Source organism: Rhinoderma darwinii, unplaced genomic scaffold (genome assembly GCF_050947455.1).
Source record: "Rhinoderma darwinii isolate aRhiDar2 unplaced genomic scaffold, aRhiDar2.hap1 Scaffold_850, whole genome shotgun sequence".
NCBI lineage: Eukaryota > Metazoa > Chordata > Amphibia > Anura > Rhinodermatidae > Rhinoderma > Rhinoderma darwinii.
The window spans coordinates 39,292-60,134 of NW_027464419.1; the positions used below are offsets into that span (position 1 = coordinate 39,292).

General features: G+C 53.4%; 2 protein-coding genes across 3 annotated transcripts in view; one reads left to right on the plus strand and one right to left on the minus strand.

Moving 5' to 3' along the window:
- Positions 1 to 10,117, plus strand: part of LOC142731684 (choline/ethanolamine transporter flvcr2a-like) — a 29,468-nt gene extending 19,351 nt beyond the window's left edge. The window contains exons 8-11 of one of the 2 annotated variants that reach the window (XM_075849459.1): positions 7,652 to 7,763; positions 9,256 to 9,311; positions 9,709 to 9,766; positions 9,967 to 10,117. In XM_075849459.1, coding sequence (XP_075705574.1) covers positions 7,652 to 7,763; positions 9,256 to 9,311; positions 9,709 to 9,741 — 201 coding nt within the window. In that variant the 3' untranslated portion in view covers positions 9,742 to 9,766; positions 9,967 to 10,117. The remainder of the gene's footprint in view (positions 1 to 7,651; positions 7,764 to 9,255; positions 9,312 to 9,708; positions 9,767 to 9,966) is intronic. The other variant, XM_075849458.1, reaches the window with a different exon arrangement.
- Positions 10,073 to 20,297, minus strand: LOC142731685 (ergosterol biosynthetic protein 28 homolog). The gene is made up of 5 exons (XM_075849460.1): positions 20,158 to 20,297; positions 14,473 to 14,622; positions 14,258 to 14,348; positions 14,064 to 14,182; positions 10,073 to 10,714 (listed from the first exon to the last, which is right to left on the minus strand). Exons 2-5 carry the CDS (start codon positions 14,603 to 14,605, stop codon positions 10,626 to 10,628), a joined length of 432 nt encoding a protein of 143 aa, XP_075705575.1. The 5' UTR covers positions 14,606 to 14,622; positions 20,158 to 20,297; the 3' UTR covers positions 10,073 to 10,625.
- Positions 20,298 to 20,843: the final 546 nt, after the last annotated feature.

Below are 20,843 nucleotides of genomic sequence, written 5' to 3' on the forward strand. Positions count from 1 at the left end.
CAGGATATATCACTATGTATCTGTCAGGAGGTGGAGGAGCGATGTTCTGCAGATCTGTAGAGAGGTCAGTGGTGTAATAGTCTGCAGGATATATCACTAGGTATCTGTCAGGAGGTGGAGGAGCGATGTTCTGCAGATCTGTAGAGAGGTCAGTGGTGTAATAATCTGCAGGATATATCACTGTGTATCGGTCAGGAGGTGGAGGAGCAATGTTCTGCAGATCTGTAGAGGGGTCAGTGGTGTAATAATCTGCAGGATATATCACTATGTATCTGTCAGGAGGTAGAGGAGCGATGTTCTGCAGATCTGTAGAGAGGTCAGTGGTGTAATAATCTGCAGGATATATCACTATGTATCTGTCAGGAGGTAGAGGAGCGATGTTCTGCAGATCTGTAGAGAGGTCAGTGGTGTAATAATCTGCAGGATATATCACTGTGTATCTGTCAGGAGGTGGAGGTGCAATGCTCTGCAGATCTGTAGAGAGGTCAGTGGTGTAATAATCTGCAGGATATATCACTATGTATCTGTCAGGAGGTAGAGGAGCAATGTTCTGCAGATCTGTAGAGAGGTCAGTGGTGTAATAATCTGCAGGATATATCACTATGTATCTGTCAGGAGGTAGAGGAGCAATGTTCTGCAGATCTGTAGAGAGGTCAGTGGTGTAATAATCTGCAGGATATATCACTATGTATCTGTCAGGAGGTGGAGGAGCAATGTTCTGCAGATCTGTAGAGAGGTCAGTGGTGTAATAATCTGCAGGATATATCACTATGTGTCTGTCAGGAGGTAGAGGAGCGATGTTCTGCAGATCTGTAGAGAGGTCAGTGGTGTAATAATCTGCAGGATATATCACCATGTATCTGTCAGGAGGTGAAGGAGCAATGTTCTGCAGATCTGTAGAGAGGTCAGTGGTGTAATAGTCTGCAGGATATATCACTATGTATCTGTCAGGAGGTAGAGGAGCAATGTTCTGCAGATCTGTAGAGAGGTCAGTGGAGTAATAATCTGCAGTATATATCACTATGTATCTGTCAGGAGGTAGAGGAGCGATGTTCTGCAGATCTGTAGAGAGGTCAGTGGTGTAATAATCTGCAGGATATATCACTATGTATCTGTCAGGAGGTAGAGGAGCAATGTTCTGCAGATCTGTAGAGAGGTCAGTGGTGTAATAATCTGCAGGATATATCACTATGTATCTGTCAGGAGGTAGAGGAGCAATGTTCTGCAGATCTGTAGAGAGGTCAGTGGTGTAATAATCTGCAGGATATATCACTATGTATCTGTCAGGAGGTAGAGGAGCGATGTTCTGCAGATCTGTAGAGGTCAGTGGTGTAATAATCTGCAGGATATATCACTATGTATCTGTCAGGAGGTAGAGGAGCGATGTTCTGCAGATCTGTAGAGAGGTCAGTGGTGTAATAATCTGCAGGATATATCACTATGTATCTGTCAGGAGGTAGAGGAGCAATGTTCTGCAGACCTCGAGAGGTCAGTGGTGTAATAATCTGCAGGATATATCACAATGTATCTGTCAGGAGGTAGAGGAGCAATGTTCTGCACATCTGTAGAGAGGTCAGAGGTGTAATAATCTGCAGGATATATCACTATGTATCTGTCAGGAGGTAGAGGAGCAATGTTCTGCAGATCTCTGGAGGTCAGTGGTGTAATAATCTGCAGGATATATCACTATGTATCTGTCAGGAGGTGAAGGAGCAATGTTCTGCAGATCTGTAGAGAGGTCAGTGGTGTAATAGTCTGCAGGATATATCACTATGTATCTGTCAGGAGGTAGAGGAGCAATGTTCTGCACATCTGTAGAGAGGTCAGAGGTGTAATAATCTGCAGGATATATCACTATGTATCTGTCAGGAGGTAGAGGAGCAATGTTCTGCAGATCTCTGGAGGTCAGTGGTGTAATAATCTGCAGGATATATCACTATGTATCTGTCAGGAGGTGAAGGAGCAATGTTCTGCAGATCTGTAGAGAGGTCAGTGGTGTAATAGTCTGCAGGATATATCACTATGTATCTGTCAGGAGGTAGAGGAGCAATGTTCTGCAGATCTGTAGAGAGGTCAGTGGAGTAATAATCTGCAGTATATATCACTATGTATCTGTCAGGAGGTAGAGGAGCGATGTTCTGCAGATCTGTAGAGAGGTCAGTGGTGTAATAATCTGCAGGATATATCACTATGTATCTGTCAGGAGGTAGAGGAGCGATGTTCTGCAGATCTGTAGAGAGGTCAGTGGTGTAATAATCTGCAGGATATATCACTATGTATCTGTCAGGAGGTAGAGGAGCAATGTTCTGCAGATCTGTAGAGGGGTCAGTGGTGTAATAATCTGCAGGATATATCACTATGTGTCTGTCAGGAGGTAGAGGAGCGATGTTCTGCAGATCTGTAGAGAGGACAGTGGTGTAATAATCTGCAGGATATATCACTATGTATCTGTCAGGAGGTGGAGGAGCAATGTTCTGCAGATCTGTAGAGAGGTCAGTGGTGTAATAATCTGCAGGATATATCACTATGTATCTGTCAGGGGGTAGAGGAGCAATGTTCTGCAGATCTGTAGAGAGGTCAGTGGTGTAATAATCTGCAGGATATATCACTATGTATCTGTCAGGAGGTAGAGGAGCGATGTTCTGCAGATCTGTAGAGGGGTCAGTGGTGTAATAATCTGCAGGATATATCACTATGTATCTGTCAGGAGGTAGAGGAGCAATGTTCTGCAGATCTCTAGAGAGGTCAGTGGTGTAATAGTCTGCAGGATATATCACTATGTATCTGTCAGGAGGTAGAGGAGCGATGTTCTGCAGATCTGTAGAGGGGTCAGTGGTGTAATAATCTGCAGGATATATCACTATGTATCTGTCAGGAGGTAGAGGAGCAATGTTCTGCAGATCTCTAGAGAGGTCAGTGGTGTAATAATCTGCAGGATATATCACTATGTATCTGTCAGGAGGTAGAGGAGCAATGTTCTGCAGATCTGTAGAGAGGTCAGTGGAGTAATAATCTGCAGGATATATCACTGTGTATCTGTCAGGAGGTAGAGGAGCAATGTTCTGCAGATCTCTGGAGGTCAGTGGTGTAATAATCTGCAGGATATATCACTATGTATCTGTCAGGAGGTAGAGGTGCAATGTTCTGCAGATCTGTAGAGGGGTCAGTGGTGTAATAATCTGCAGGATATATCACTATGTATCTGTCAGGAGGTGGAGGAGCAATGTTCTGCAGATCTGTAGAGGGGTCAGTGGTGTAATAATCTGCAGGATATATCACTATGTGTCTGTCAGGAGGTAGAGGAGCAATGTTCTGCAGATCTGTAGAGAGGACAGTGGTGTAATAATCTGCAGGATATATCACTATGTATCTGTCAGGAGGTGGAGGAGCAATGTTCTGCAGATCTGTAGAGAGGTCAGTGGTGTAATAATCTGCAGGATATATCACTATGTATCTGTCAGGAGGTAGAGGAGCAATGTTCTGCAGATCTCTAGAGAGGTCAGTGGTGTAATAGTCTGCAGGATATATCACTATGTATCTGTCAGGAGGTAGAGGAGCGATGTTCTGCAGATCTGTAGAGAGGTCAGAGGTGTAATAATCTGCAGGATATATCACTATGTATCTGTCAGGAGGTAGAGGAGCGATGTTCTGCAGATCTGTAGAGGGGTCAGTGGTGTAATAATCTGCAGGATATATCACTATGTATCTGTCAGGAGGTGGAGGAGCGATGTTCTGCAGATCTGTAGAGAGGTCAGTGGTGTAATAATCTGCAGGATATATCACTATGTATCTGTCAGGAGGTAGAGGAGCAATGTTCTGCAGATCTGTAGAGAGGTCAGTGGTGTAATAATCTGCAGGATATATCACTATGTATCTGTCAGGAGGTAGAGGAGCGATGTTCTGCAGATCTGTAGAGGGGTCAGTGGTGTAATAATCTGCAGGATATATCACTATGTGTCTGTCAGGAGGTAGAGGAGCAATGTTCTGCAGATCTGTAGAGAGGTCAGTGGTGTAATAATCTGCAGGATATATCACTATGTGTCTGTCAGGAGGTAGAGGAGCAATGTTCTGCAGATCTGTAGAGAGGTCAGTGGTGTAATAATCTGCAGGATATATCACTATGTATCTGTCAGGAGGTGGAGGAGCAATGTTCTGCAGATCTGTAGAGAGGTCAGTGGTGTAATAATCTGCAGGATATATCACTATGTATCTGTCAGGAGGTAGAGGAGCGATGTTCTGCAGATCTGTAGAGGGGTCAGTGGTGTAATAATCTGCAGGATATATCACTATGTGTCTGTCAGGAGGTAGAGGAGCAATGTTCTGCAGATCTGTAGAGAGGTCAGTGGTGTAATAATCTGCAGGATATATCACTATGTGTCTGTCAGGAGGTAGAGGAGCGATGTTCTGCAGATCTGTAGAGAGGTCAGTGGTGTAATAATCTGCAGGATATATCACTATGTATCTGTCATGAGGTAGAGGAGCGATGTTCTGCAGATCTGTAGAGAGGTCAGTGGTGTAATAATCTGCAGGATATATCACTATGTATCTGTCAGGAGGTAGAGGAGCAATGTTCTGCAGATCTGTAGAGAGGTCAGTGGTGTAATAATCTGCAGGATATATCACTATGTATCTGTCAGGAGGTGGAGGAGCAATGTTCTGCAGATCTGTAGAGAGGTCAGTGGTGTAATAATCTGCAGGATATATCACTATGTATCTGTCAGGAGGTAGAGGAGCAATGTTCTGCAGATCTGTAGAGGGGTCAGTGGTGTAATAATCTGCAGGATATATCACTATGTATCTGTCAGGAGGTAGAGGAGCAATGTTCTGCAGATCTGTAGAGAGGTCAGAGGTGTAATAATCTGCAGGATATATCACTATGTATCTGTCAGGGGGTAGAGGAGCAATGTTCTGCAGATCTGTAGAGAGGTCAGTGGTGTAATAATCTGCAGGATATATCACTATGTATCTGTCAGGAGGTGGAGGAGCAATGTTCTGCAGATCTGTAGAGAGGTCAGAGGTGTAATAATCTGCAGGATATATCACTATGTATGTCAGGAGGTAGAGGAGCAATGTTCTGCAGATCTGTAAAGAGGTCAGTGGTGTAATAATCTGCAGGATATATCACTATGTATCTGTCAGGAGGTAGAGGAGCAATGTTCTGCAGATCTGTAGAGGAGGTCAGTGGTGTAATAATCTACAGGATATATCACTATGTATCTGTCAGGAGGTGGAGGAGCAATGTTCTGCAGATCTGTAGAGAGGTCAGTGGTGTAACAATCTGCAGAATATATCACTATGTATCTGTCAGGAGGTAGAGGAGCGATGTTCTGCAGATCTGTAGAGAGGTCAGTGGTGTAATAATCTGCAGGATATATCACTATGTATCTGTCAGGAGGTAGAGGAGCAATGTTCTGCAGATCTGTAGAGAGGTCAGTGGTGTAATAATCTGCAGGATATATCGCTATGTATCTGTCAGGAGGTAGAGGAGCAATGTTCTGCAGATCTGTAGAGAGGTCAGTGGTGTAATAATCTGCAGGATATATCGCTATGTATCTGTCAGGAGGTAGAGGAGCAATGTTCTGCAGATCTGTAGAGAGGTCAGTGGTGTAACAATCTGCAGAATATATCACTATGTATCTGTCAGGAGGTAGAGGAGCAATGTTCTGCAGATCTCTAGAGAGGACAGTGGTGTAATAATCTGCAGGATATATCACTATGTATGTCAGGAGGTGGAGGTGCAATGTTCTGCAGATCTGTAGAGAGGTCAGTGGTGTAATAATCTGCAGGATATATCACTATGTATCTGTCAGGAGGTAGAGGAGCAATGTTCTGCAGATCTGTAGAGAGGTCAGTGGTGTAATAATCTGCAGGATATATCACTAAGTATCTGTCAGGAGGTAGAGGAGCAATGTTCTGCAGATCTGTAGAGGTCAGAGGTGTAATAATCTGCAGGATATATCACTATGTATCTGTCAGGAGGTGGAGGAGCGATGTTCTGCAGATCTGTAGAGAGGTCAGTGGTGTAATAGTCTGCAGGATATATCACTAGGTATCTGTCAGGAGGTGGAGGAGCGATGTTCTGCAGATCTGTAGAGAGGTCAGTGGTGTAATAATCTGCAGGATATATCACTGTGTATCGGTCAGGAGGTGGAGGAGCAATGTTCTGCAGATCTGTAGAGGGGTCAGTGGTGTAATAATCTGCAGGATATATCACTGTGTATCTGTCAGGAGGTGGAGGTGCAATGCTCTGCAGATCTGTAGAGAGGTCAGTGGTGTAATAATCTGCAGGATATATCACTATGTATCTGTCAGGAGGTAGAGGAGCAATGTTCTGCAGATCTGTAGAGGGGTCAGTGGTGTAATAATCTGCAGGATATATCACTATGTATCTGTCAGGAGGTAGAGGAGCGATGTTCTGCAGATCTGTAGAGGGGTCAGTGGTGTAATAATCTGCAGGATATATCACTATGTATCTGTCAGGAGGTAGAGGAGCGATGTTCTGCAGATCTGTAGAGAGGTCAGTGGTGTAATAATCTGCAGGATATATCACTATGTATCTGTCAGGAGGTAGAGGAGCGATGTTCTGCAGATCTGTAGAGAGGTCAGTGGTGTAATAATCTGCAGGATATATCACTATGTATCTGTCAGGAGGTAGAGGAGCAATGTTCTGCAGATCTGTAGAGGGGTCAGTGGTGTAATAATCTGCAGGATATATCACTATGTATCTGTCAGGAGGTAGAGGAGCAATGTTCTGCAGATCTGTAGAGAGGTCAGTGGTGTAATAATCTGCAGGATATATCACTATGTATCTGTCAGGAGGTAGAGGAGCAATGTTCTGCAGATCTGTAGAGAGGTCAGTGGTGTAATAATCTGCAGGATATATCACTATGTATCTGTCAGGAGGTAGAGGAGCAATGTTCTGCAGATCTGTAGAGAGGTCAGTGGTGTAATAATCTGCAGGATATATCACTATGTATCTGTCAGGAGGTGGAGGAGCGATGTTCTGCAGATCTGTAGAGAGGTCAGTGGTGTAATAATCTGCAGGATATATCACTATGTATCTGTCAGGAGGTGGAGGAGCAATGTTCTGCAGATCTGTAGAGAGGTCAGTGGTGTAATAATCTGCAGGATATATCACTATGTATCTGTCAGGAGGTAGAGGAGCAATGTTCTGCAGATCTGTAGAGAGGTCAGTGGTGTAATAATCTGCAGGATATATCACTATGTATCTGTCAGGAGGTAGAGGAGCAATGTTCTGCAGATCTGTAGAGAGGTCAGTGGTGTAATAATCTGCAGGATATATCACTATGTATCTGTCAGGAGGTAGAGGAGCAATGTTCTGCAGATCTGTAGAGAGGTCAGTGGTGTAATAATCTGCAGGATATATCACTATGTATCTGTCAGGAGGTAGAGGAGCGATGTTCTGCAGATTATTGATCCTCCGGTCACGTTCTATGTGGAGTTTTGCCCCCGTCCGCTCCACGTGGCGCTGATTACTGCCGTTTCCTGGTGTGACGCGGGGGGGAGGGGCTGTCAATCATCTGTAGAGATCTCTATTCTTCTATTGCTCGGTGTTATCTGCCCGTGCTCTCCATGTTCTTGGCTCCGCCTCCGGCTGGTTAACCCTTTGTGGCTGTTTCTCTCTCGTCAGGTGTTTGGACTCATCTTCACCACGGCGCAGGGTCAGATCCTGGAGCGGTTTGGGGTGCGGCCCGGTAACATCCTCCTGTGCTGCTTCCTGCTGGTCGGCGCCGTCCTCACCGGTACGTTCTGGATTTGCGCGCGCCCTGATCCGCTGATCCGGTCCTGTTCACACATCGCATAAAAACCTGCAAGTCTTTAGTTGTGTATTTTGGTGCGACATTTGACGCTTCATCAGATATGGAGGTCGCAGCGGATTGTCAGACCGCCACTGACTGACGTCGTAATGTACGCCATGTGTGACCATCATTACTGAGTGCCACGTCCCCACCCATCCTGAGAGTGAAGGAGCAGCGGCGCTGGGAACTTCCTGCCGCCCTTGTTCTCCTGATCAGCGGCGCTGGGAACTTCCTGCCGCCCCTTGTGTATGATCAGCGGCGCTGGGAACTTCCTGCCGCCCTTGTTCTCCTGATCAGCGGCGCTGGGAACTTCCTGCCGCCCTTGTTCTCCTGATCAGCGGCGCTGGGAACTTCCTGCCGCCCTTGTGTATGATCAGCGGCGCTGGGAACTTCCTGCCGCCCCTTGTGTATGATCAGCGGCGCTGGGAACTTCCTGCCGCCCTTGTGTATGATCAGCGGCGCTAGGAACTTCCTGCCGCCCTTGTTCTCCTGATCAGCGGCGCTGGGAACTTCCTGCCGCCCTTGTTCTCCTGATCAGCGGCGCTGGGAACTTCCTGCCGCCCTTGTTCTCCTGATCAGCGGCGCTGGGAACTTCCTGCCGCCCTTGTGTATGATCAGCGGCGCTGGGAACTTCCTGCCGCCCCTTGTGTATGATCAGCGGCGCTGGGAACTTCCTGCCGCCCTTGTGTATGATCAGCGGCGCTGGGAACTTCCTGCCGCCCTTGTTCTCCTGATCAGCGGCGCTGGGAACTTCCTGCCGCCCTTGTTCTCCTGATCAGCGGCGCTGGGAACTTCCTGCCGCCCTTGTGTATGATCAGCGGCGCTGGGAACTTCCTGCCGCCCCTTGTGTATGATCAGCGGCGCTGGGAACTTCCTGCCGCCCTTGTGTATGATCAGCGGCGCTGGGAACTTCCTGCCGCCCTTGTGTATGATCAGCGGCGCTGGGAACTTCCTGCCGCCCTTGTGTATGATCAGCGGCGCTGGGAACTTCCTGCCGCCCTTGTTCTCCTGATCAGCGGCGCTGGGAACTTCCTGCCGCCCTTGTTCTCCTGATCAGCGGCGCTGGGAACTTCCTGCCGCCCTTGTTCTCCTGATCAGCGGCGCTGGGAACTTCCTGCCGCCCTTGTGTATGATCAGCGGCGCTGGGAACTTCCTGCCGCCCTTGTGTATGATCAGCGGCGCTGGGAACTTCCTGCCGCCCTTGTTCTCCTGATCAGCGGCGCTGGGAACTTCCTGCCGCCCTTGTTCTCCTGATCAGCGGTGCTGGGAACTTCCTGCCGCCCTTGTGTATGATCAGCGGTCACCCAGCCGTCATGTTGCATACCCTCCTGTGCCCGCGGTCGGGGGAGGTTTCGGCAGCGGTCAGCCCTGTGACGAGGTTGTTGGGACTGGCCGGGGTTACGTTTTCTTCATCTCTGGTTTTTCGTCTCCGCAGCCTTCATTAAGAATGACCTGCGCAGGCAGCGGGCCAATCAGGAGGCGGTGCACGCGGTAAGTACCGGATACTCTCACCACAGCGGCTCCTCCGGGTGTCCAGGACGCGGGTCATGCCGGGGCCACGATGGTCTACGATCCTCACACCAATATTTTACAAGCAGCCCCCCCCCCCCAGCCGCACCTCATCAACAGCTGTCGGGGGAGGCACCGGAGTAGGATCCGCACTCGTGCCGGGGGCTGGGTCTCGGGCATGGAATGGTTTGTTTTTTGGGGGTTATTACCTGGCTGGGGGACTGCGCTCCGTAGAGAGAAGAGAAGTCCAATGTCCCCGCAGATTACACACCGCGCCGCTCCCTATAATCCCCGTTACCCACAATGCTGTGCTGTGATATTGCTCATGACATGGGGGAGGGTGTAGAGCGCTCTCTGGTGACCGCCTATGTTGTTGCAGCTGCTGGTGTCGTGCCATAATGTGGACGTCTAGTACGGCTCTGGCGCAGCCCCTGCTGGTAAGTCGCGTGTACTCGGGGTTAACGCTTGTAATGGCCGGTGGCGGCTCCTCCATGTAACACATTCCCTGACTAACCTCACCCTGCGGGGGCGACTGGACCCCCCCCCCCCCTGCGGGCAACTGGACCCCCCCTGCTGACCCTGCGGGCAACTGGACCCCCCCCTCCCCCCGCTGACCCTGCTTTGTTTGTTTGCCTAGGGGCCCGTACAGGGTCACATGGACTCATGGGAGATTCCAGCTCCTCTCCTGGCCCCGGATCCCTGAGATCTCCGAACCAAAGAGCGGCCGACGGACAATCACGAGAAACAGTTTACACTTTATTTCAAATAAAAAAATGTTCTGGAAAAAATGTGTTGCCGGGTGTTTCCATCAGGGGCCCCTCTCAGGTGGCGGGTCGGTGGTCGGACTTCCATCAGGGGCCCCTCTCCTCAGGTGGCGGGTGGGTGGGGGGGGGGGCGGACTTCCATCAGGGGCCCCTCTCCTCAGGTGGGTGGGAGGGCGGACTTGCATCAGGGGCCCCTCTCCTCAGGTGCGGATCGGTGGGTGGGGGGGCGGACTTCCATCAGGGGCCCCTCTCAGGTGCGGATCGGTGGGTGGGGGGGCGGACTTCCATCAGGGGCCCCTCTCCTCAGGTGGTGGGTGGGGGGCGGACTTCCATCAGGGGCCCCTCTCCTCAGGTGCGGGTCGGTGGGTGGGGGGGCGGACTTCCATCAGGGGCCCCTCTCCTCAGGTGCGGATCGGTGGGTGGGGGGGGGCGGACTTCCATCAGGGGCCCCTCTCCTCAGGTGGCGGGTCGGTGGGCGGACTTCCATCAGGGGCCCCTCTCCTCAGGTGGGTGGGTGGGGGGCGGACTTCCATCAGTTTCTCTTCTTGGTGCTGGAGGGTGGGGGCTCAGGCTGAACCTCCAGAAACTGGAAGCCAATCAACATGCCAAGAATGGAGAAGCCTGCGGGGGAAGGGAGAAGCCTTCATGAGAGGTGTGGCGTACAGGAGTCACGGCTCCGCCTCCCCTGCGGGAGGGACGTTATCCATGGACTTCAGTTTAGGGCAGAGATCTGACACTCTCCAGCCGTTGGGGAAACTACAACTCCCAGCATGCTTTGACAGCCAAAGAATAGGACGACGTTGTGCCGGCCGCGCCCTTTACTGGAAGCGCCGCCATCGTTTTTTCAGTGATGCTTTTTCACATTTAGGGCGGACGGCCGCGCCGTACAGATCGATGACACCGCTAAAGATTTATCACGGGCCGAGTGGTTACGAGCAGCGATCAACAATAGAGCACGTCAATCCGCGCTGGTTTACGTGGCACAACGATCAGGACGGGTTTATACGTCTACATCACCATGTCGGCAGCACAACGCGGCTTATACGGGGAGACGCGGTCAGTGAACGAGCGCTCCAAATCATTGGCCCAGGAAGTGCAGACACCTCCCCTCCCCCATGATCACTACTTTGTCACATGACGAGTGCGCGGAGGTTTCGGTCGGCCGCTCATCTTAGCCCTTGTTCACTTACTGCAGATTTATCATTCATTGATTTATTTTTTTTTTAAACCAAAACCAGGAACGTCGCCTAACCAAATCTACAAGGAAGGCCTCCCGGATTCTGCTTTTAGAGGGCGGGGTCAGCACAGTCATCTTAGGGGAAGGTCACACGGAGCGGCATTGACGTGGCCAACAACAGCACCGGCACCTTGTTCGCCACGGTTGTCTGGTTGCTTGGTAATGGCCACATGTTGTTGAGGGTAAAATGAACGTTTACCTACAAAAAAAGTGCGTCCATAAAGGGTGTACTTATTTATGGCTGCATCATTTTGCAGGTATTCAGCAGCTATCAGATACAGGTACAACTGCTGGCCGCATCTATGCCGCTCCATGGGGTCATCATCTTGTCGTCAGCCCAGTCATCTCATAGTCAAGGGGGTGGAGTCAGCCCAAACATCATAGTCAAGAGGGGCGGGTTCAGCCCAGTCATCATAGTCAAGAGGGGCGGGCTCAGCTCAGTCAAGAGGGGCGGGCTCAGCTCAGTCAAGAGGGGCGGGCTCAGCTCAGTCAAGAGGGGCGGGCTCAGCTCAGTCAAGAGGGGCGGGCTCAGCTCAGTCAAGAGGGGCGGGCTCAGCTCAGTCAAGAGGGGCGGGCTCAGCTCAGTCAAGAGGGGCGGGCTCAGCTCAGTCAAGAGGGGCGGGCTCAGCTCAGTCAAGAGGGGCGGGCTCAGCTCAGTCAAGAGGGGCGGGCTCAGCTCAGTCAAGAGGGGCGGGCTCAGCTCAGTCAAGAGGGGCGGGCTCAGCTCAGTCAAGAGGGGCGGGCTCAGCTCAGTCAAATTGTCAAGAGGGCGGGTTCAGCCTAGTTCTCTCATTGTCAAGGAGGGGTGGGGCCAACTCAGTCATCTCATTTTCAAGAGGGCGAGGTCAGCTCAGTCATCTCATTGTTAGTAGAGGGCGGGGTCAGCTCAGTCATCTCATTGTTAGTAGAGGGCGGGGTCAGCTCAGTCATCTCATTGTTAGTAGAGGGCGGGGTCAGCTCAGTCTTCTCATTGTTAGTAGAGGGCGGTGTCAGCTCATTGTTAGTAGAGGGCGGGGTCAGCTCAGTCATCTCATTGTTAGTAGAGGGCGGGGTCAGCTCAGTCATCTCATTGTTAGTAGAGGGCGGGGCCAGCTCAGTCATCTCATTGTTAGTAGAGGGCGGGGCCAGCTCAGTCATCTCATTGTTAGTAGAGGGCGGGGTCAGCTCAGTCGTCTCATTTGTTAGTAGAGGGCGGGGTCAGCTCAGTCGTCTCATTTGTTAGTAGAGGGCGGGGTCAGCTCATTCATCTCATTGTTAGTAGAGGGCGGTGTCAGCTCATTGTTAGTAGAGGGCGGGGTCAGCTCAGTCATCTCATTGTTAGTAGAGGGCGGGGTCAGCTCAGTTGTCTCATTTGTTAGTAGAGGGCGGGTCAGCTCAGTCGTCTCATTGTTAGTAGAGGGCGGGGTCAGCTCAGTCGTCTCATTGTTAGTAGAGGGCGGGGTCAGCTCAGTCGTCTCATTGTTAGTAGAGGGCGGGGTCAGCTCAGTCGTCTCATTGTTAGTAGAGGGCGGGGTCAGCTCAGTCGTTTCATTTGTTAGTAGAGGGCGGGATCAGCTCATTGTTAGAGGGCGGGGTCAGCTCATTGTTAGTAGAGGGCGGGGTCAGCTCAGTCATCTCATTGTTAGTAGAGGGCGGGGCCAGCTCAGTCGTCTTATTGTTAGTAGAGGGCGGGGCCAGCTCAGTCGTCTCATTGTTAGTAGAGGGCGGGGTCAGCTCAGTCGTCTCATTTGTTAGTAGAGGGCGGGGTCAGCTCAGTCGTCTCATTTGTTAGTAGAGGGCGGGGTCAGCTCAGTCGTCTCATTTGTTAGTAGAGGGCGGGGTCAGCTCATTCATCTCATTGTTAGTAGAGGGCGAGGTCAGCTCAGTCATCTCATTGTTAGTAGAGGGCGGGGTCAGCTCAGTCGTCTCATTTGTTAGTAGAGGGCGGGGTCAGCTCATTGTTAGTAGAGGGCGGGGTCAGCTCAGTCATCTCATTGTTAGTAGAGGGCGGGGTCAGCTCATTGTTAGTAGAGGGCGGGGTCAGCTCAGTCATCTCATTGTTAGTAGAGGGCGGGGCCAGCTCAGTCGTCTCATTGTTAGTAGAGGGCGGGGCCAGCTCAGTCGTCTCATTGTTAGTAGAGGGCGGGGTCAGCTCAGTCGTCTCATTTGTTAGTAGAGGGCGGGGTCAGCTCAGTCGTCTCATTTGTTAGTAGAGGGCGGGGTCAGCTCATTCATCTCATTGTTAGTAGAGGGCGAGGTCAGCTCAGTCATCTCATTGTTAGTAGAGGGCGGGGTCAGCTCAGTCGTCTCATTTGTTAGTAGAGGGCGGGGTCAGCTCATTGTTAGTAGAGGGCGGGGTCAGCTCAGTCATCTCATTGTTAGTAGAGGGCGGGGTCAGCTCAGTTGTCTCATTTGTTAGTAGAGGGCGGGTCAGCTCAGTCGTCTCATTGTTAGTAGAGGGCGGGGTCAGCTCAGTCGTCTCATTGTTAGTAGAGGGCGGGGTCAGCTCAGTCGTCTCATTGTTAGTAGAGGGCGGGGTCAGCTCAGTCGTCTCATTGTTAGTAGAGGGCGGGGTCAGCTCAGTCGTTTCATTTGTTAGTAGAGGGCGGGATCAGCTCATTGTTAGAGGGCGGGGTCAGCTCATTGTTAGTACAGGGCGGGGTCAGCTCATTGTTAGTAGAGGGCGGGGTCAGCTCAGTCGTCTCATTGTTATTAGAGGGCCAGCAGCACGCGGCAAGACCACAAATTACTCACTTGCAACCATCAATGGCGCCATGATGCCGATCGTCACGTGTGCAGTGTGGTAAACCCAGACCTCAGACAGGAAGTGCGCCAAAGCCATGATGAACGTCCACAGGGTGATGTGATAGAGCCTGAGGGCAGAAAAAGCCAACGTGAGCACAGAGCGGGGGATGGGAGCAGCCGGCGGGTTACAGCTAAACACTTACGTTTTATTCTGGATATCTATGGCGCAGGTGCATCGTATCACAGAGGAGAGCAGCGTCCACACGCCAAAGGTCCGAGCCTGCAGACCGTTCACTGCAGAAGGAGTCAGGGGTTATATTGTCACGTGAGCCCACCCCCTATATATACACACCCCTCCCCTGCAGAGCTAGTGATCATATACATACACCCCCTGACATGCGCAGGGGGCGGGGCTTACCATGCTGGGGTTTCCCTGTATACAGCTTGTCACTGAGGAAGCTGTGGTCCCTGAAGCTCTGGAGCGTGTTCCCTGCCGCAATAATAGCGACCACCATCAGCCAACTGCGCAACACGGCGAGATAGCGACTCATCCCGAACACCACGAATCCTGCAGAGAGGACGCGGGGTTAATATACAGCTGACAGCACGCCCAACCAGGACCCTCCTCTGCCCCCCATATATACAAGTATATCATGTACACCCCCCCCGCACTGTATATAATGTACACCCCCCCGCACTGTATATAATGTACACCCCCCCGCACTGTATATAATGTACACCCCTCCCCCCCAAATATAAAAGTATATTATGTACACCCCTCCCCCGCACTGTATATAATCTCCGCCCCTCTGCTATATCATATCTCTCCTTCTCGCCCGGCTATGCAACTCCTGCATCCAGTCTGCCAAAAGCGTGTGGGAAACGTGTTGTGGAGCGCGGCAGGGCGGCATTACGGAGCGCGGCGGGGCGGCACTACGGAGCGCGGCAGGGCGGCATTACGGAGCGCGGCGGCATTACGGAGCGCGGCGGGGCCGGCATTACGGAGCGCGGCGGCGGCAGTATTATGGAGCATGGCGGCGGCAGTATTATGGAGCGCGGCGGCGGCAGTATTATGGAGCGCGGCGGAGGCAGCATTATGGAGCATGGCGGCGGCAGTATTATGGAGCATGGCGGCGGCAGTATTATGGAGCGCGGCGGCGGCAGTATTATGGAGCGCGGTGGCGGCAGTATTATGGAGCGCGGCGGCGGCAGTATTATGGAGCATGGCGGCGGCAGTATTATGGAGCGCGGCGGCGGCAGTATTATGGAGCGCGGTGGCGGCAGTATTATGGAGCGCGGCGGCGGCAGTATTATGGAGCGCGGCGGCGGCAGTATTATGGAGCATGGGGCGGCAGTATTATGGAGCATGCGGCGGCAGTATTATGGAGCGCGGCGGCGGCAGTATTATGGAGCGCGGCGGCGGCAGTATTATGGAGCGCGGCGGAGGCAGTATTATGGAGCATGGGGCGGCAGTATTATGGAGCATGGCGGAGGCAGTATTATGGAGCATGGCGGCGGCAGTATTATGGAGCATGGGGCGGCAGTATTATGGAGCATGGCGGCGGCAGTATTATGGAGCATGGCGGCGGCAGTATTATGGAGCATGGCGGAGGCAGTATTATGGAGCATGGGGCGGCAGTATTATGGAGCATGGCGGAGGCAGTATTATGGAGCATGGCGGAGGCAGTATTATGGAGCATGGCGGAGGCAGTATTATGGAGCATGGCGGCGGCAGTATTATGGAGCGCGGCGGCGGCAGTATTATGGAGCATGGCGGCGGCAGCATTATGGAGCATGGCGGAGGCAGCATTATGGAGCATGGCGGAGGCAGCATTATGGAGCATGGCGGAGGCAGCATTATGGAGCATGGCAGCGGCAGTATTATGGAGCATGGCGGCGGCAGTATTATGGAGCATGGCGGCGGCAGCATTATGGAGCATGGCGGAGGCAGCAATATGGAGCATGGCGGAGGCAGCATTATGGAGCATGGCGGCGGCAGTATTATGGAGCATGGCGGCGGCAGCATTATGGAGCGCGGCGGAGGCAGTATTATGGAGCGCGGCGGTGGCAGCATTATGGAGCGCGGCGGCGGCAGTATTATGGAGCATGGCGGAGGCAGTATTATGGAGCATGGCGGCGGCAGTATTATGGAGCGCGGCGGCGGCAGTATTATGGAGCATGGCGGCGGCAGTATTATGGAGCATGGGGCGGCAGTATTATGGAGCATGGGGCGGCAGTATTATGGAGCATGGGGCGGCAGTATTATGGAGCATGGCGGCGGCAGTATTATGGAGCGCGGCGGCGGCAGTATTATGGAGCATGGCGGAGGCAGCATTATGGAGCATGGCGGAGGCAGTATTATGGAGCATGGCGGCGGCAGTATTATGGAGCGCGGCGGAGGCAGTATTATGGAGCATGGGGCGGCAGTATTATGGAGCATGGCGGAGGCAGTATTATGGAGCATGGCGGCGGCAGTATTATGGAGCATGGGGCGGCAGTATTATGGAGCATGGCGGCGGCAGTATTATGGAGCATGGCGGCGGCAGTATTATGGAGCATGGCGGCGGCAGTATTATGGAGCATGGCGGAGGCAGTATTATGGAGCATGGCGGCGGCAGTATTATGGAGCGCGGCGGCGGCAGTATTATGGAGCATGGGGCGGCAGTATTATGGAGCGCGGCGGAGGCAGTATTATGGAGCATGGCGGAGGCAGTATTATGGAGCATGGCGGCGGCAGTATTATGGAGCATGGGGCGGCAGTATTATGGAGCATGGCGGAGGCAGTATTATGGAGCATGGCGGCGGCAGTATTATGGAGCATGGCGGCGGCAGTATTATGGAGCATGGCGGAGGCAGCATTATGGAGCATGGCGGAGGCAGCATTATGGAGCATGGCGGAGGCAGCATTATGGAGCATGGCGGAGGCAGCATTATGGAGCATGGCGGCGGCAGTATTATGGAGCATGGCGGCGGCAGTATTATGGAGCATGGCGGCGGCAGCATTATGGAGCATGGCGGAGGCAGCATTATGGAGCATGGCGGAGGCAGCATTATGGAGCATGGCGGCGGCAGTATTATGGAGCATGGCGGCGGCAGCATTATGGAGCGCGGCGGAGGCAGTATTATGGAGCGCGGCGGTGGCAGCATTATGGAGCGCGGCGGCGGCAGTATTATGGAGCATGGCGGAGGCAGCATTATGGAGCGCGGCGGAGGCAGTATTATGGAGCGCGGCGGAGGCAGCATTATGGAGCGCGGCGGAGGCAGTATTATGGAGAATGGCGGAGGCAGTATTATGGAGAATGGCGGAGGCAGTATTATGGAGAATGGCGGAGGCAGTATTATGGAGAATGGCGGAGGCAGTATTATGGAGCGCGGCGGAGGCAGCATTATGGAGCGCGGCGGAGGCAGTATTATGGAGAATGGCGGAGGCAGTATTATGGAGAATGGCGGAGGCAGCATTATGGAGCGCAGCGGAGGCAGTATTATGGAGAATGGCGGAGGCAGTATTATGGAGAATGGCGGAGGCAGTATTATGGAGAATGGCGGAGGCAGCATTATGGAGCGCAGCGGAGGCAGTATTATGGAGCGCGGCGGAGGCAGTATTATGGAGAATGGCGGAGGCAGTATTATGGAGAATGGCGGAGGCAGTATTATGGAGCGCGGCGGAGGCAGCATTATGGAGCGCGGCGGAGGCAGTATTATGGAGAATGGCGGAGGCAGTATTATGGAGAATGGCGGAGGCAGCATTATGGAGCGCGGCGGAGGCAGTATTATGGAGAATGGCGGAGGCAGTATTATGGAGAATGGCGGAGGCAGCATTATGGAGCGCGGCGGAGGCAGTATTATGGAGAATGGCGGAGGCAGTATTATGGAGAATGGCGGAGGCAGTATTATGGAGCGCGGCGGAGGCAGCATTATGGAGCGCGGCGGAGGCAGTATTATGGAGAATGGCGGAGGCAGTATTATGGAGAATGGCGGAGGCAGCATTATGGAGCGCAGCGGAGGCAGTATTATGGAGAATGGCGGAGGCAGTATTATGGAGAATGGCGGAGGCAGTATTATGGAGAATGGCGGAGGCAGCATTATGGAGCGCAGCGGAGGCAGTATTATGGAGCGCGGCGGAGGCAGTATTATGGAGAATGGCGGAGGCAGTATTATGGAGCGCGGCGGAGGCAGCATTATGGAGCGCGGCGGAGGCAGTATTATGGAGAATGGCGGAGGCAGTATTATGGAGAATGGCGGAGGCAGCATTATGGAGCGCGGCGGAGGCAGTATTATGGAGAATGGCGGAGGCAGTATTATGGAGAATGGCGGAGGCAGCATTATGGAGCGCGGCGGAGGCAGTATTATGGAGCGCGGCGGAGGCAGTATTATGGAGCGCGGCGGCGGCAGTATTATGGAGCGCGGCGGAGGCAGCATTATGGAGCATGGCGGAGGCAGCATTATGGAGCGCGGCGGAGGCAGTATTATGGAGCGCGGCGGCGGCAGTATTATGGAGCATGGCGGAGGCAGCATTATGGAGCGCGGCGGAGGCAGTATTATGGAGCGCGGCGGCGGCAGTATTATGGAGCATGGCGGAGGCAGCATTATGGAGCGCGGCGGCGGCAGTATTATGGAGAATGGTGGAGGCAGCATTATGGAGCGCGGCGGAGGTAGTATTATGGAGCGCGGCGGAGGCAGCATTATGGAGCGCGGCGGAGGCAGCATTATGGAGCGCGGCGGAGGCAGTATTATGGAGTGCGGCGGAGGCAGTATTATGGAGCGCGGCGGAGGCAGCATTATGGAGCGCGGCGGAGGCAGCATTATGGAGCGCGGCGGAGGCAGTATTATGGAGCATGGCGGAGGCAGTATTATGGAGCATTACGGAGGCAGTATTATGGAGCATGGCGGAGGCAGCATTATGGAGCATGGCGGAGGCAGCATTATGGAGCGCGGCGGAGGCAGTATTATGGAGCACCGTAAAAAAATGTAAACCCACTTGTGATCAAAAAGTCCCATGTACCAATAAAAACGACCGCTCGTCCCGCAAACAATAAGCCCGCCCACCGCTCAATGCACGGAAAAATAAAACAGTTATGGCTCTTGGAATGCGGGGAGTGAAAAACAAAAGTCAAAAAATGGCTTCGTCCCGAAGGGGTTAAAAGGTTTCCGTTTGTTTCTGGATGTTCGGATTACGGGTCACATGTTGCGTATTACGTGCGGTTTTGCGTGATCGAGTCTATGAGATTCCAGGAAACCTCATGTAACGCTGCCGGATTTTTCGGGACTGAAGTTGACCTGCGGAGCGTTTCTTAGAATCCGCGGCGTGACTTATTTTGCGTTTTTGCTTGTGAATTGTATCTGCCGGATTTTGTGCAAAACGCACCGAAAAACGCAACAAAAGCCGATCATTAGGCGCGGAATTATGTGCGAATACCTGCGGTTTTGATGCAGATTTTCCTCAGCAAATTACATAACGTGCGAACTGACCCTAAAGGTGGGAAAAGCTCCGAAATGATTCATCTTGTACCGATTATGTAACAAAAACCTCCTCCCCCTCTCACCTGTGCTCCCGGCCGGTGTATGGTCTCCTCCCCCTCTCACCTGTGCTCCCGGCCGGTGTATGGTCTCCTCCCCCTCTCACCTGTGCTCCCGGCCGGTGTATGGTCTCCTCCCCTTCTCACCTGTGCTCCCGGCCGGTGTATAGTCTCCTCCCCCTCTCACCTGTGCTCCCGGCCGGTGTATGGTCTCCGCCCCCTCTCACCGGTGCTCCCGGCCGGTGTATGGTCTCCTCCCCCTCTCACCGGTGCTCCCGGCCGGTGTATGGTGGTCTCCCCCTCTCACCGGTGCTCCCGGCCGGTGTATAATCTCCTCCCCCTCTCACCTGTGCTCCCGGCCGGTGTATGGTCTCCTCCCCCTCTCATCTGTGCTCCCGGCCGGTGTATGGTCTCCTCCCCCTCTCACCTGTGCTCCCGGCCGGTGTATGGTCTCCTCCCCCTCTCACCTGTGCTCCCGGCCGGTGTATGGTCTCCTCCCCCTCTCACCGGTGCTCCCGGCCGGTGTATGGTCTCCTCCCCCTCTCACCTGTGCTCCCGGCCGGTGTATAGTCTCCTCCCCCTCTCACCTGTGCTCCCGGCCGGTGTATAATCTCCTCCCCCTCTCACCTGTGCTCCCGGCCGGTGTATGGTCTCCTCCCCCTCTCACCTGTGCTCCCGGCCGGTGTATGGTCTCCTCCCCCTCTCACCTGTGCTCCCGGCCGGTGTATGGTCTCCTCCCCCTCTCACCGGTGCTCCCGGCCGGTGTATGGTCTCCTCCCCCTCTCACCGGTGCATGGTCTCCTCCCCCTCTCACCTGTGCTCCCGGCCGGTGTATGGTCTCCTCCCCCTCTCACCGGTGCTCCCGGCCGGTGTATGGTCTCCTCCCCCTCTCACCGGTGCTCCCGGCCGGTGTATGGTCTCCTCCCCCTCTCACCGGTGCTCCCGGCCGGTGTATGGTGGTCTCCCCCTCTCACCGGTGCTCCCGGCCGGTGTATAATCTCCTCCCCCTCTCACCTGTGCTCCCGGCCGGTGTATGATCTCCTCCCCCTCTCACCTGTGCTCCCGGCCGGTGTACGATCTCCTCCCCCTCTCACCTGTGCTCCCGGCCGGTGTATGGTCTCCTCCCCCTCTCACCTGTGCTCCCGGCCGGTGTATGGTCTCCTCCCCCTCTCACCTGTGCTCCCGGCCGGTGTATAATCTCCTCCCCCTCTCACCTGTGCTCCCGGCCGGTGTATGGTCTCCTCCCCCTCTCACCTGTGCTCCCGGCCGGTGT